The sequence below is a fragment of the Sphaeramia orbicularis genome, chromosome 14 (genome assembly GCF_902148855.1).
Source record: "Sphaeramia orbicularis chromosome 14, fSphaOr1.1, whole genome shotgun sequence".
NCBI lineage: Eukaryota > Metazoa > Chordata > Actinopteri > Kurtiformes > Apogonidae > Sphaeramia > Sphaeramia orbicularis.
In genome coordinates this window covers 6,255,055-6,268,561 of record NC_043970.1, presented here as the reverse complement: position 1 = coordinate 6,268,561, position 13,507 = coordinate 6,255,055, and the positions used below count along the sequence as shown (strand labels likewise).

Here is a 13,507-nt window from a genome sequence, read left to right as displayed (position 1 = left end):
GATTAATTTAAACAGTGTTTGCTCGATCCAACTATTCCTCCTGTCTGGTGGCAAAAATTTGTAGACAATAAATTTAGTAGTCGACAGGTCGTTAGTGATGTCACGCACTTCTGTTAAAGGAAAAATGTTTATTTTATTGCTGATTGCAACTCTTGAGGATTGAGTTGATTGTTTAACAAACTTGGGTATTAGGGGCGCTAGTGAGATGGAAGCAGTGTAGACATGTTTTTCAGAACTCTTCACAGCACACCAAATCTTTCTAATCAAAACCGCTTTTGAGCAGTTGTCCTAAACCTACTCTAGAGTCATTCTGCCTAACCATGACCTGGCCATCCTTGGATGCTCTGCCAAGACTTCCAATCTTCTACACAACACACAGGTTGCTCTGCACCTAGGGATGGTGGTGGCTAAGAAACTTATTCTCTTAACCTGGAAGTCTACCACTCCACCCACCTTTGCTCATTGGCTCAGTGAGATGTTAGCGGTTATTCAAATGGAAAGACCGTGCCTGTAAAAACCCAACGAACAGAACAGATTTGAGAGAATTTGGGGACCTTTCTTAGCCCAGAGTCAGGTGTGATGCCTGACTCAACTTTTCACATGGTGCTTGCTTTACTTTCACAACTGTAATTATGTTATTTCTGTAAGTCTATTCACACTATTTTCTATTGTTTGTCCGTTTCTTTGTTGTGGCATGTTTTGTACAGTTTTGTAAAGTTAAAAACTGTAAATAAAGTATTAAGAAAAACAAAAACAAACTTTGGTATTCACTGTAATTGTTATGCATAAAATACACTTTTGTTTAAGAGAAAAAATATTTTATTGCTGCTGTAATATTTGTTAATTATGAATTGAATATTTATTTAATAAACTTTGTTATGCATTCTAATTGTTGAGCACCAAATGTTCTTGTTAAAGCAAAGAAAATTTATTTTATTACTGTGATAAAAATAAATAAGAGCCCTTGTTTTTTTTTGGTTTTTTTTGCAGCTCATAATCTGAATAGTCCTTACAGTAGTCGATGATTAGTTGACAACTGAAAAAGTCCTTAGTTGTAAAATGAACATTCTAACAAACATTCAAACATTCAGTTGAAGATCATTTCAGGTTTTAGTCATCCAGCTGAAAACTGACAACAAATACTGTCTTCCAATGTTGCACTTTTTTTTCCCTAACCAAACTCTCCATTCTTGTTGCTATAAATCCATCCATTCATTTATTTCTCACACTCAAGTCATTTTAGAAACATGATCTTTCTTGTGTTCTGGAATCTGTGTTGACAAAGGTCTTCAAAGATGCACACTCATATGCGCATACATAGACACACACATTTGGCACTACATTTTCATTCTGGAACTTCTCAGAATATCTGTCTGCAAGACAATTTTAGAAACTTCTTGCAGTTTTTAGTCTCACCTGCTCAGTTGCATTTTGATTCTTGTCTTTTTGTCTGGTTTGATTATGTGAATAATAATTTAAAAAATAATTAATTGAAATAGAGGGAGGCTCTATCTCCCAGGACAGACAGCAATACAATTCATGTGGTCTGTACAGCACGGACAGCATAGAAAAAAATCTATTAACTTCAGATGCCCTGGTTTAAGTGTGCATTATGTTAAATATATTCATATGCATGGAAATATATATTTAGTGCTCACTTACAGGTCCTTTAGCCCCCTTTGCTCCTTTGGCATGAAAATACTGCTTTACATAGAAAGCTAACTGAACCATTCACACTGTGTATAGAATAAGGTTTTGTGATTTCTGTTATAACAAGGGAGTGTGTCTCCAAAGTTATTCTGAGAACATTTTTGAAGCTATGGGTATTTTCCAAAGTGAACAATAGATGTGACAAATACAACTGTTGTTCACAAAGCATCTCAGGTGTTCTGAGACCTCCTGATGTAAAAAAAAAACCCCACTCAGAATAGGAGGAGGATTTTAAGAGGCTTAAGAGTTTCTTAAGCAGTGGAGAAAACAGTGAAAGACACAGAGGCAGAGGAAGCATTCTCTAAATTCCTATTGACAATGAAACGCTATAGATTAGATTGTGTAGGGAGAACGTTTGTGGTTGATTACCAGCAATTGCAGAAAACCATGTAAGCTGAGGCATTTATCTCCAGTAATATCAAATAGTTTAACCCTCAAAGAACCAACCAGCCACTGGCAACCAAAAGCATCTATTGATTTAAAAGGTTTAACCCTCTGGTGCATAGTCATCACTACAGTGGACAGCTATTTAAAAGTCATTTTCTCATAAATGCAATGGTTTCTATGGTGGGACTGCACATCACCCTCTAGAATGCTCTCTACTGCCCCGCTCCATTGCAGTTTTTTGAGAGGTGAGTCAGTGTAAGTGCAGGTAAATTTTATCTGAATCCAAGATGGCCACCAGAAAACCACTCTTGCTGACCGCTGCTGACATATCCTGTCACTCCTTCTATGCCACAAGACCCTCAGAAATGATAAAAAAAATATGATGATATACAGTAACATCTAAGGAATAATATCCATTTAAAATATGAAATTTTTATTTCCAGTTTGTTCAAAATTACGATTAAGCATGTGTCCACTGAAGTGGACATCATGCATCAACCAGTATATATTTTTTAACACATGTAATGTAATTGCTTCACTATTTCTTGTGACTTTTTTGGTCAGAAGTCAGTATATAGTTGTTATAATTTTAAGCTATTAATTTAAAATATACAATTTGTACAGATTAGCTGTAGTTTGTCTGTCTATAATTATTATTTTGTCATATTTTATGGACTTCAAATGCAACAAAGAATAGGGAAGTCTGTGTAGGTTCTCATTTGCCCAGGTCATCGATCTTCTTGGTAGTTCTCGGTTCAACTGGACTGGTTTGCTCTTTTGAAAAGAGCTAAACCAGTACAGTTGAACAGAAAGAACTACCAAGAACAAAGTCCAGGAAATCCAGTCTCACTCCAGTAATGATGAGTACAATGACAACAGTGATGATGAGTGGTTGCCAGAGAACAACAGAGACAAAGGAACTGTGGATGATGGAGTTGCAGACAGTATGGATGCAGAAAGGGAGGATGCTGATAGTCAAGAGGATGAGGGCCAGGATGATGAGGTTCAGGATGCAGATGGAGATCAATATGATCAGTGAGCTGTGAAAGATGTGCACGTGGTACCTGGCCATACTCAGGCCAATAAGAATATCTGGAAAGTCCAAGACAATGACTTTGATGGGGACTTGCCTCCTTTTCTAGGAGACTAGAAATCAAATGTTGAGGGAAGACATCCCATAGATTTATTTAGACATCTGTTTCCAACAGATCTCATTGATAATATAATGCACAATACCAACTTATATGATCTCCAGAAAGGGAAAGACAATCTGGCAGTGACAAGCAAATAAATGCACATTTCTGGGGGGGCTAAACATGGTCGTAGATACCCTATGAATGGTGGGTGACTTTCTTCAAGAAGAAAATACCTGATTTTCACAACACAAAATACAGAGGATAATATCATAAGAAACTGGTGATAAATCACACAAGACAGATTAAATAGAGACAAAAATTCATCTAGGAACTGCCACAAAAGTAGCAATGGGTTTTTATGGGTTAAGTACTAAAGTTACCAAGACAGTAAATAACGACAAATAAATAAATGAATGAATAAATAAAACAAATATCTGTGTGTGAATAAGCAATTTCACAAGTAACTCTGTGTTTTCAAACATGCTGTAGTTTACTTTGGAAGTGTTGTTAGAACAGATATTAACTACATGAAGATTATTCCAAATAACACCATATCTTGAAGGGGTCTATTCACCATCCATTAAACATGAAGGACAAAAGTGCTAAAAAAATTAAATGCAGTTCTTAACTGTACTGGAAATTGCTCAGTATTTGCAATTGTGATCTGCTCCATGTTAAAGACCTACCTACATAAGGTTCTGACCCCCAACTATGAGCTCTGCAGGTATTAATTATACCTGCTGAGCTGATTCTGTACTGGTTTTTGTGAGTAAGATAGTATGGGAGTTTTTGCAGCAAGGCTTATTTGTTTTGAGACTGCTTTTGAACTAAATGTATAAATATTTCATGAAATACATGCTTTCATTTGTATCAATTTTGCACCAGTAAAAGTTGTGCAGTCCTCTTGTAGATCTGTCTCTAAAAGTGTATTTTTCTTTCTTTTTCTTTTTTTTGTGACCAGCCAATCACACCTTTCAAAAGAATGAATCAAAAGAATATGTTAAAATTACTGTGATCACAGATTTACTGGTAATTTTGTTGTTCTCTCCAAAGCTTAGAGAACGTTTGGTATCATTGTGGAAAACCCCAAAACAGCCCTATTATGTTAGAGGGTCAAATACTCTAAATATTGGGCTTGACTAGATGATTTAAAACTAGAAAAAGGCTAGACATTCAAAAAAATGAACTAAAAATTACATAATCCAAACAATTATTATAGCTTGTTATCAGTTATGCTTAATACTATCTGGGATTAAGACAACATTAGAAATTTGGATTTCTTCAAATTTGGTCACTTTTGTAATGAAGAATAAAACTTGCTTCCTACAAACAAAACTTTTTTACTTTCTTGAAATTCCCTTTTTGTGTATTTCCATTTGGTAATTAATTACAACATAACCACATTGTTGTAATTCCTCAACCACAGTTAAAAATGTCATAAATTCACTAAGTAAGAAAAAAGTTCTCCTGTCAGTATTTGTCAGGAACTGGAAGTGACACAGTGCAGGAAAAACTGGTGATTCACTTATACCAGACAACATAATAACGTAACTGAAATTAAGTGATGACACAATGTATTTTAGCCTTGGACCAAGAATGGTCGGTGACTTTCTTCAACCGTAAGTCTTTATGCTGAAATAGTGAACTACCAACGCTATCCTGCTGACAAAATCATACTGGACACAGGTATTCATGAACATGGGTGAACATGTGGATAAATGCGGGGCCTGTATGTACCTGGATGAAACCATAGTACCCTAACGAGTGGATGTTCCAGTAGAAACCAAGGCCAAAGAGAGCTGTGAATAATCCACTCAGTAACATCCCTGCACTCAGGTAGTACCGCAGAGGCAGACGCTCTCCGAATATCCCACTGCAGACATAAAAATGTGCTTAATATGACATACTCATTCAAACAAAATACAGCATGATCCTTCAGCAACAGCATTCTCACCTGAAAAACATGCCGATGGCGTAGGCAACCAGGAAGCAGTTATCCAGAACCCCAAATAGAGCCTGGTAGTTGTCCTGGTCTAGAAAGAGAACAAAGACAGTATGACCTATAATATCAGTAAATGTTCACTGAAGAGTTTCCTTATTCTCACTAATTCTCTCTGCATTGCTGCCCCTGAGACTGATCATGATATACACAAACACGTCTAACATGCACTCATTAATATACAAGTGATATGTCAGCTTATGCAACTGTGACTGTCCACTGTGTAAATTAATTAAATAAAATACCATGACATAACATTGGAGCCAGGCCCGGACTGGCTAATCGGGAGGACCGGGACAATTCCCGGTGGGCCAGTATAATATTTAGGCCGTGAGGGCCAGAGTTCACTTTAAATATTTATTTATGACTGTTCAGTCATAGCACTGGGTTGATCACATAAGCTGCAGCCGCTGTTCCTGGGCCACCACCCCTTCTAGTAGCAAGCTGTTTTTTTTCTTCCTGTTTTGCAGACGCACCGTGACCTGACGTAAACTGTCCTTGCATACGGTTAGTAGCTCTATACTGTAGCTGTGGAGCATATACGATCTGTGCTCTGTAGGCTGTCCATGGTCAGCTGTGTTTGCTGTTTGAAACATGGATAATAAAAAGAGCAAGGGTGGTGCAGAGAGGGCAAGAATTAAAAAGAGGAAAGCTCTTGAAGCAAATGCAGCCAAATGTGCCAAAATCTGCAACTTTTTCACAAAAACAACCTCCCGGTTTGAAACAACTAATAAGGACGATGAAACGGGTAAACCACCTTTCAAGTTAGTTAATTATTGAGTCAATGAATTGTGTGGCATTGTGGCATGTAACATAACATTATGTAATTTAAATAATAGTATGATGCGACGCCACATAACTGGGAAACTTTGTCTTGTAGCTCCTCAGAGTCAGAAAGCAGATCCAGCAGCAGACACCAGCCATGAGCCCACAAGTCCAGAGTGGGCAGGTAGGACTGCTCATAGAGGGAAGATTATTAGAATAAATAGGTTCCAATGAAGAGTATGGTGTAGGCCTGTTCAATATGAAAGCGGCTCTGAGATGCTAGATGATTCAGCACTACATGAATGAAACTGACACCAAGGCTTTGCAAAATAGAAGATTTGTGCTGAGAATTCTGACCATTTTTAAAATGTGCTTTAGTGTCAGAAGCAGAGCCAGGAACCAGTAGTGATGAGGGGATTGTTCCTGTCAGGATGGAAGGAAAAGGTGAGCTGTTGGAACAGACTGTGTGAACAAGCATTAGTGAAACCACTTTCTATACCCAAACCATAGTCCTGACCTATTTTATTTTTTATTATTAACAGTGAGACAGTAAATACACAAAGCCCACAATTGAAAGGCAATAGCATAAAGTAATATCAAATAAGCCTGCATATTTTGCCAATGTAAATATCTTAATTGGTTAAGTAAGTCAAAATGTCTGTAGATATTATTTTTTATTGTGATACAGGTGCAGGCGAGCCTAGGGAAACTGGAGAAAGTGTGAAAGGGAGAGCAGAGTCTACTGATGACAGAGGAGCAGCTCAGCAGCACAACCCTGAACCACTAGGCACAAATGAGACAGATGAAGAGAACATGTAAGGTTAGAATGACATGATTTTAATAATAATTGGTCGTGATCTAAAGTGGGCCGGTCTGAGGTATAAAACTCCAGGGCTGAAAATGAGTTCCAGTCCGGCCCTGATTGGAGCAACATTATAATATGAATACTCTGTATATTAGACAGCTCTAATTTGTTAGTTTGCTTTATTAGATTGACTAAAAACAAAGACTTACCAAATGGTGCCCAGTCACACCAAGTAGCATTATTGGTAACATTGAGTTCGACTGGTCTGATGACTGTGGAACAGTTTCTGTGCAGTTCACTCTATGGGACACAAAAGATCAGATGGGAAGAGACAAAATGAGACAAACCAAGACAAGATGAGATGAAACAAAACAAGATGAGATAAAAGATGAGACAAGTAGCCATGGTAAATTTCTGATAAATCTCTGGTAGTTTATCCAAGTCCCTTTACAATTTTCAGTTTCCTTATTTCTTTCATCTATATCATAATACTGGAAGGTCTCAGAGCGAATATGAGTGTGTGTGTGTGTGTGTGTGTGTGTGTGTGTGTGTGTGTGTGTGTGTGTGTGTGTGTGTATCTGCACAGTTCTGAGAAAAGTATGAATGAATGAAAATATCTCGGCAAGTTGATACCAATATTTTGGGAGATATTACTCATTTTGGAATACAATAGCCTTACAATCATGTTGCTATGCCAATGATGGTTGACAGGAAGAGCAGTAACACTCTGTATGACGCAAAATGAAGTTCTCCCCAGCATAAAAACTACCCCATCTAGAACCTGTGGTTCCCCACTGGTGAACACGCTAGTTTTATATAATGATACATGCTTCAGACTAGCCAGCAGCCACAGTTTGATGAGGTACAACTGTAAAATAATATGACCACAATACTTTCTAAATTGTAATAGTAATAGTAGTTTAGTGTGAGCAGCTAACATCCAGCACCTCCAGACCTGAAGCCTGACACTTACCTTTACTATACTGATGGGTTTGCGCGACAGATGATAGGCAGTGTAAAAGAGGAAGGTAAGTAAAAGAATAAAGCCTCTGTACCTGCAAAGTAGACAGAATAAACATTACTTATACAAACTTTTATGTGTGCAAAACATAAATACATTGTCAAATGTATTAGGACACCTCTCCAAGTCATTGAATGAAGGTATTGTGATCACTTCCATGGCCACAGGTACATAAAATCAATCACCTACAAACACAGACTACTTTTACAAACACTTGTGAAAGAATGAGTCAGTTCTCAGGAGGTCAGTGAATTCAATCATGGCAACATGATAGGATGCCACCTGTCCAATAAGTCCATTCATGAAATTTACTTTTTATTAACTAGACCACGGTTCATTCAACTTCCACTCATCATTAACATAATTATTACACACACACACACCAGCACAATACATCTAACCAACATCAGTATTTCCACAAGCAACCACTTAGCTGTTCTGTCCCACTGTTTTGTCAATCCGTCACTTTGTTTTGTCCTGTCCCTGTACACTCTTGTTTATATGAGCCCTCCCTCTATGTATATGCGCACCAACAAGGAATGGATGATTATGTGAATGTCAGGTTTGAGATTGTCAATCAAATCAAGCACAAGTTGTAATTAAAAATAAAGTTGTCCTCCAAGGGGGGGGGGGGGGGGGGGGGGCATTAAAAGAAAAAAAAAAGTCCACAGTCAACTGTTAGTGGTTTTATGACAAAGTGGAAGTAATTTAGAACAATCCAGCTACAAAGTGCTTGGCAACATAAAAATCACAGATGCTGAGGCCACAGTGTACAGAAGTTGTCAGCTCTCTGCAGTCAATAGCTACAGACTCCAAACTTCATGTGTCCTTCAGTTTACCTCCAGAACAATGCATAGATGTAATGGGTTTTCAAGGCTGAGCTGCTGTCTCAAAGCCTTACATCACCAAGGTCAATGCAAGGGGTTGGATTCAGAGGTGTAAAGCAGCACAATGGAGTCTGTGGAGACTGTTTTCTGGAATGATGACTCATACCTCTGTCTGGCAATCTGATAGACGACTCTGGGTTTGGTCTAGATTCCAAAACAATACTTGTCTGACTGCATGATGCCAAGTGTAAAGTTTCGTGAAGAGGGGACTATGGTTGTTTTTCAGGGATTGGGCTTGGCCCCTTAGTTCGAATCAAAGGAACTCTTAATGCTTCAACAGAACTAGACATTTTGGACAGTTTTGTGCTCCCAACTTTGTAAGAACAGTTTGGGAATGGCCCCTTCCTGTTCAACATATGACTGACACCAGTGCACAAATCTAAGGTCCACAAACACATGGATGAGTGAGTTTGTTGTGAAGGAACTGGACTTCACAGAGTCCTAAACTTGATAGAACGCCTTTGAAAGAATTTGAGTGAAGACTGATCCACACCTTCATCCAACATTAGTCCCAGACCTCACAAATGCACTTCTAATGGAATGGTCAAAAAAATCCCATAAACACACTCCTAAACCTTGCAGAAAACCTTCACAGAAGACTTGAAGCTGTTACAAAAATAATATTAAATATTATTTATATAGCGTCAAATCATAACAAAATTTATCTCATGACACTCAACATTTAGAGCTGGTCTAGACCAGACTCTTATAGCTGCAAAGGGTGGAACAACTCCTTATTCAACCATACAAATTAAGAATGGCAGAGCGTTAAAGGTGATGTGTGACTAAAGACAGATGTCCCAATGTTTTTGGCAATATAGTGCAACACAAACATAAACCTAACATTTTCCTGTTTGGGAAAATTAAACTTTCTGCTGACACTGAAATGTGTTTTTGGAAAATTTCAGTGACACAACAAAGGCAGTATGTCAATACTGGCTATAATCAGTCTAACCATCAGGCATCATTAGCATAAAATCACTCTAGGGTATGATGACAGATTTATAACAGTAAATAAAGCAGAGTGCTCAGTGCTTATACTAGTGAGTTCTTATATTTTGTCTAACAGTGCAGTTTCTGTTCCTTTTTATTCTCTTAGTTGATAAGTCAGCTGAGAGGCCTAAGCCTTGTCAGCAAAGTCTGAACATTAAAACATTAAATCCTATAGACAGGAACTATTTCAAGGCCACTGGAATAGACTACATGGGATCAAAAACATATAATTAATAAATTCTATTCTATTCTTTTCTATTCTATTCTTATCAACCAGAAACATACCTTAACACTGTGAGAAGAATTTTCAATTAACATAAAGTATTTATCAGTAACTTGCTGAAATACTTAAGGACCAACATGGTCAGTCTGTTACATATAAATGACTTTAAAATGAGTAGCTATATTTATTTAAAGTGTCACATTAAATTAAGAACATTTTAAATTTCAGTGAAATCTCCATGCAGTGCTGCTCAGAGTTCATGGAACTTTACTGATCTCTTTTATTACAAATAAGACATGTATTTGCGTGTACCAAGACCAGATAGACAAAGAAAGTCACTGATTAAGTATCATTAAATGGTCATTAGACCAGGCTCATCAGGGGTCTCACTTTATGTGGAACTGCACAGCAGTTTTATCCTTTGTCGGTAATACTATGTGCTGCATCAGTTGAATTTATGAGATCAGGATTTTTCATTATTACATTCAAATAATTATATAGACAGAAGAAGCACACAGTAAGTTGAAGGACATGCTGGACAATTTGGATTATTCTCTTCACCACATTCCACATAACCAGAGAAACAGCTGCAGTGGACATCTCAAATCCAGTTCCTTCCTCACCACTTTATTAGACTGTACAATACTTTAACCAATGGAAGATACACTGGAGATTAAATTATTCTGTAAAAATGCATGAAGACTAATTTTGATTTTAATTAACTAATTTTCCTGAGCTAAAGGATAATAATTTCCCTTGGGGATTGATAAAGTTCATAAGAATCTGAATGAGCTGTGTCTTCCTTGCCCATTGAAGTACTAAGGCTCATCACAACTGTGGTGTAATAAGATCACATGACATGGAAAGTAGGGTAAAAATGCAATTCTCCATTGAAATAGCCTACAATGAATCAATTAAATGCATTATTACATAGGCTAGATGTTACTACCACTGTGGACAAATATGACGCACCTCGTTATATTTAATCTAAATGTAACATGTTTACGAAAATAAATAAATAAATAAATAAATAAATAAATAAATAAATAAATCTGAATTCCCCAAACCAGTGCAAGTTACACTGGACAAACAAGATACACCTTATTTTATGAGATGTATTGCTACTTATGTTTTAAATCATTTGGATTTCAAAATCACCATTTTCATTCTAACAGATTCCATGTTGTGTGTTGATTGATTGACTGGTTGATTGATGACTAGGCTGGACATTCCTCATATATACAAGATCCTAATCTAGTAATATGAGATAATAGGTCTCGGTTTTTTTTTTGTTTTTTTTTTTAAGGGTGCAATGAGATTTAGTCCCTGTGCACGCAGTCATAATTCCTCAAATCATCAACTGAGTATTGTTAAGGGTTCTGGAGATTTATATAAAAACAGCTCACAGAGAATTGTATAACGAAGTCCCCACAGTTTTGTGGCTCAGAAACAAAGTCACAAACGTGTGATTATCGATGCGGTTTAGAGAATCATTCACAGCGGAGATAACACACATACAGAGCTGCTGATCCTCTTGACTACCTATATGATTGTGGTGAAGAATACAAATAAATAATTAAAGAACACTTACCAGCTGTCTCGAGAAAAGGACGTGATAAATCGTACACCCGGAGCCAAAGACGACTTCATTTTCGTTCATATAGTGCTACGATACATGTAATTACAGATGTTCCACAGCAGGAAAGTCGAGCAGCAGAAGAATGAGCAGCTTAATGTTCTTTTTCAGTTTATTCACCAAAAGAAGAGACACGAACAACTTGCTCCTTACAAACAGGAGAAATTATGGAGTTTTATACTGGTCTGAACCGCTAGCTTCTCTAAGAACAGAGAAGGAATCCGGCAACCTCCTGGTGGATACAGTCCGCAAACAAGCCGCAGTTCTCCATAATGCTACTTTATATATACGCCGATGAGCAGTGAAGACCTTCCTCTCTTCACGGTCAGGACGCACGTATAAAATAAATGTCTATTAGAAACAGAGGAGTGAAAATAGCCCGGGTTTATTAATCCATAAGAGTTTCCAGACGGAGCCTCCCGGCAGGCCATGTGACCCAGTGTGACGTCATGGCGCACAGGAAGCAGCTGAAATCAGGACGCGACATGTAAACAAAGCACGTTCGCCGCTGATGCTCATAGAAAAGTCTCCTTCAGATATTAAACCGTTAAATTAGTAAATTCTGTCAACTTGTAAAATATTTCAAAAAATATCCAGGATTACTGTTCAACTTAATGACACAAAGAGGTAATTATTATATAGCCAATGACGCAGAGATGTGAACAGTCCATAGACAGCGATCAGATCTAATTCTTTCAGAACTGTACCGTACGTTTATACTTTATCCTACGTGCCAGAAATTGAGACCACGTTTCACAATTAATCCCATAACAAAGATCTAAAAATCCACCCCCGACTAAAAGCATCTTCTGATCTAAGAGGTTTAATGATTGTTAAACTAATCCTATCAATAAATCCAAATAATTGAGGTAAAATGCAGTTGCTGAGCTTCTCATCGTCATCAGATATGACCCGTTGGACGTTCAGAGGTTCTGTAGTGCACGTGTAAACATCTTCTACTACACTGATTCACCAGTAAAACCCATATAGTTTGACAAATGACATTCCTCGAAACGCTTGTTTTTATGTTCAGTTAACGAGAAAGTTTGTTGAATAAGTCACTTTTTTTCTCTGTTTTGATATAATAACCTTTGAATTTACTCTGACCTTTTATCAAGATATACACTGAATTACATGTAGAAAATACCTGATTTTCACTGAAAAATACAGATGATGCATTTTTTAAAAAGTACTTAAATGGTGATTAATCACTTGGGAAAGAAAAAAAATTATTTGGAAGTTGTGACAAAAATAGTTGTGGGTCTTTGTGGGTTAACTGTGAAGGTAACAGAGTGCAAGCAGTTAAACAGACAATGACATCTAAATGATTCTGTATTCAAGCTTTGCGCAGTGGCAGTATAGTAGCCTATGAGGTTTATCTGAGGCGCGATTATTGCTAGTTGAAAACTTTACTCAAATGTATCTAATCTATCCATCCAGTCTGTGTTGTGTGAAATTAGTGAGTGTTCTTACAGTTCCTTTGAAATGTAAAAGGCTACACTATACTAGTTACAATGTTAAATTATACTAATGGGACAATTTTAATTACATCATCAATGTAAGGTTTTCTACTTATTACATCTAATCACTTCACCATTTTGTTTTAAATGTTTTAAACTGGACAACAAAGTTGGAAAGGCCAAAAAACATCAAAGTAGTATTAACATTAGGTAGATCTGAGGAAACAAAATATAACCCAACCTGGCCAACTCCCCCAAACAAACAAAAAAAACTCCCACACTTTATATTTCATTTTCACTGCCTTATGCGTTATACATGTTTAAGGTGACATGCATTTGCTATGGCATTGTTTTGATAATCTTACGCAATGTAACAATATGTATTTGTCTTATTTTGGACACTTAATGCTGCTGAACCTAGAACTGACCAACTGAAGCAACCAGATCATAATACTGCCCCCCAGAATTGTACAGTAGGTACTGGA

General features: G+C 37.1%; 1 protein-coding gene and 1 non-coding gene across 2 annotated transcripts in view; one reads left to right on the top strand and one right to left on the bottom strand.

The window, feature by feature from the left end:
* The window catches only part of slc37a2 (solute carrier family 37 member 2), a 31,603-nt gene extending 19,594 nt beyond the window's left edge, over window positions 1-12,009 (bottom strand). Inside the window, exons 1-5 of the mRNA XM_030153232.1 lie at window positions 11,518-12,009; window positions 7,776-7,857; window positions 7,012-7,102; window positions 5,188-5,266; window positions 4,971-5,106 (exon numbers count right to left, since the gene is read on the bottom strand). Of these exons, the coding sequence (XP_030009092.1) occupies window positions 4,971-5,106; window positions 5,188-5,266; window positions 7,012-7,102; window positions 7,776-7,857; window positions 11,518-11,576 (447 nt within the window). The 5' untranslated portion in view covers window positions 11,577-12,009. The remainder of the gene's footprint in view (window positions 1-4,970; window positions 5,107-5,187; window positions 5,267-7,011; window positions 7,103-7,775; window positions 7,858-11,517) is intronic.
* Window positions 12,010-12,901: 892 nt separating this feature from the next.
* LOC115433641 (U4 spliceosomal RNA) lies at window positions 12,902-13,047 on the top strand. The gene has a single exon (XR_003937403.1). It is a non-coding gene; the product is annotated as a U4 spliceosomal RNA (small nuclear RNA).
* The last annotated feature ends 460 nt before the right edge of the window (window positions 13,048-13,507 follow it).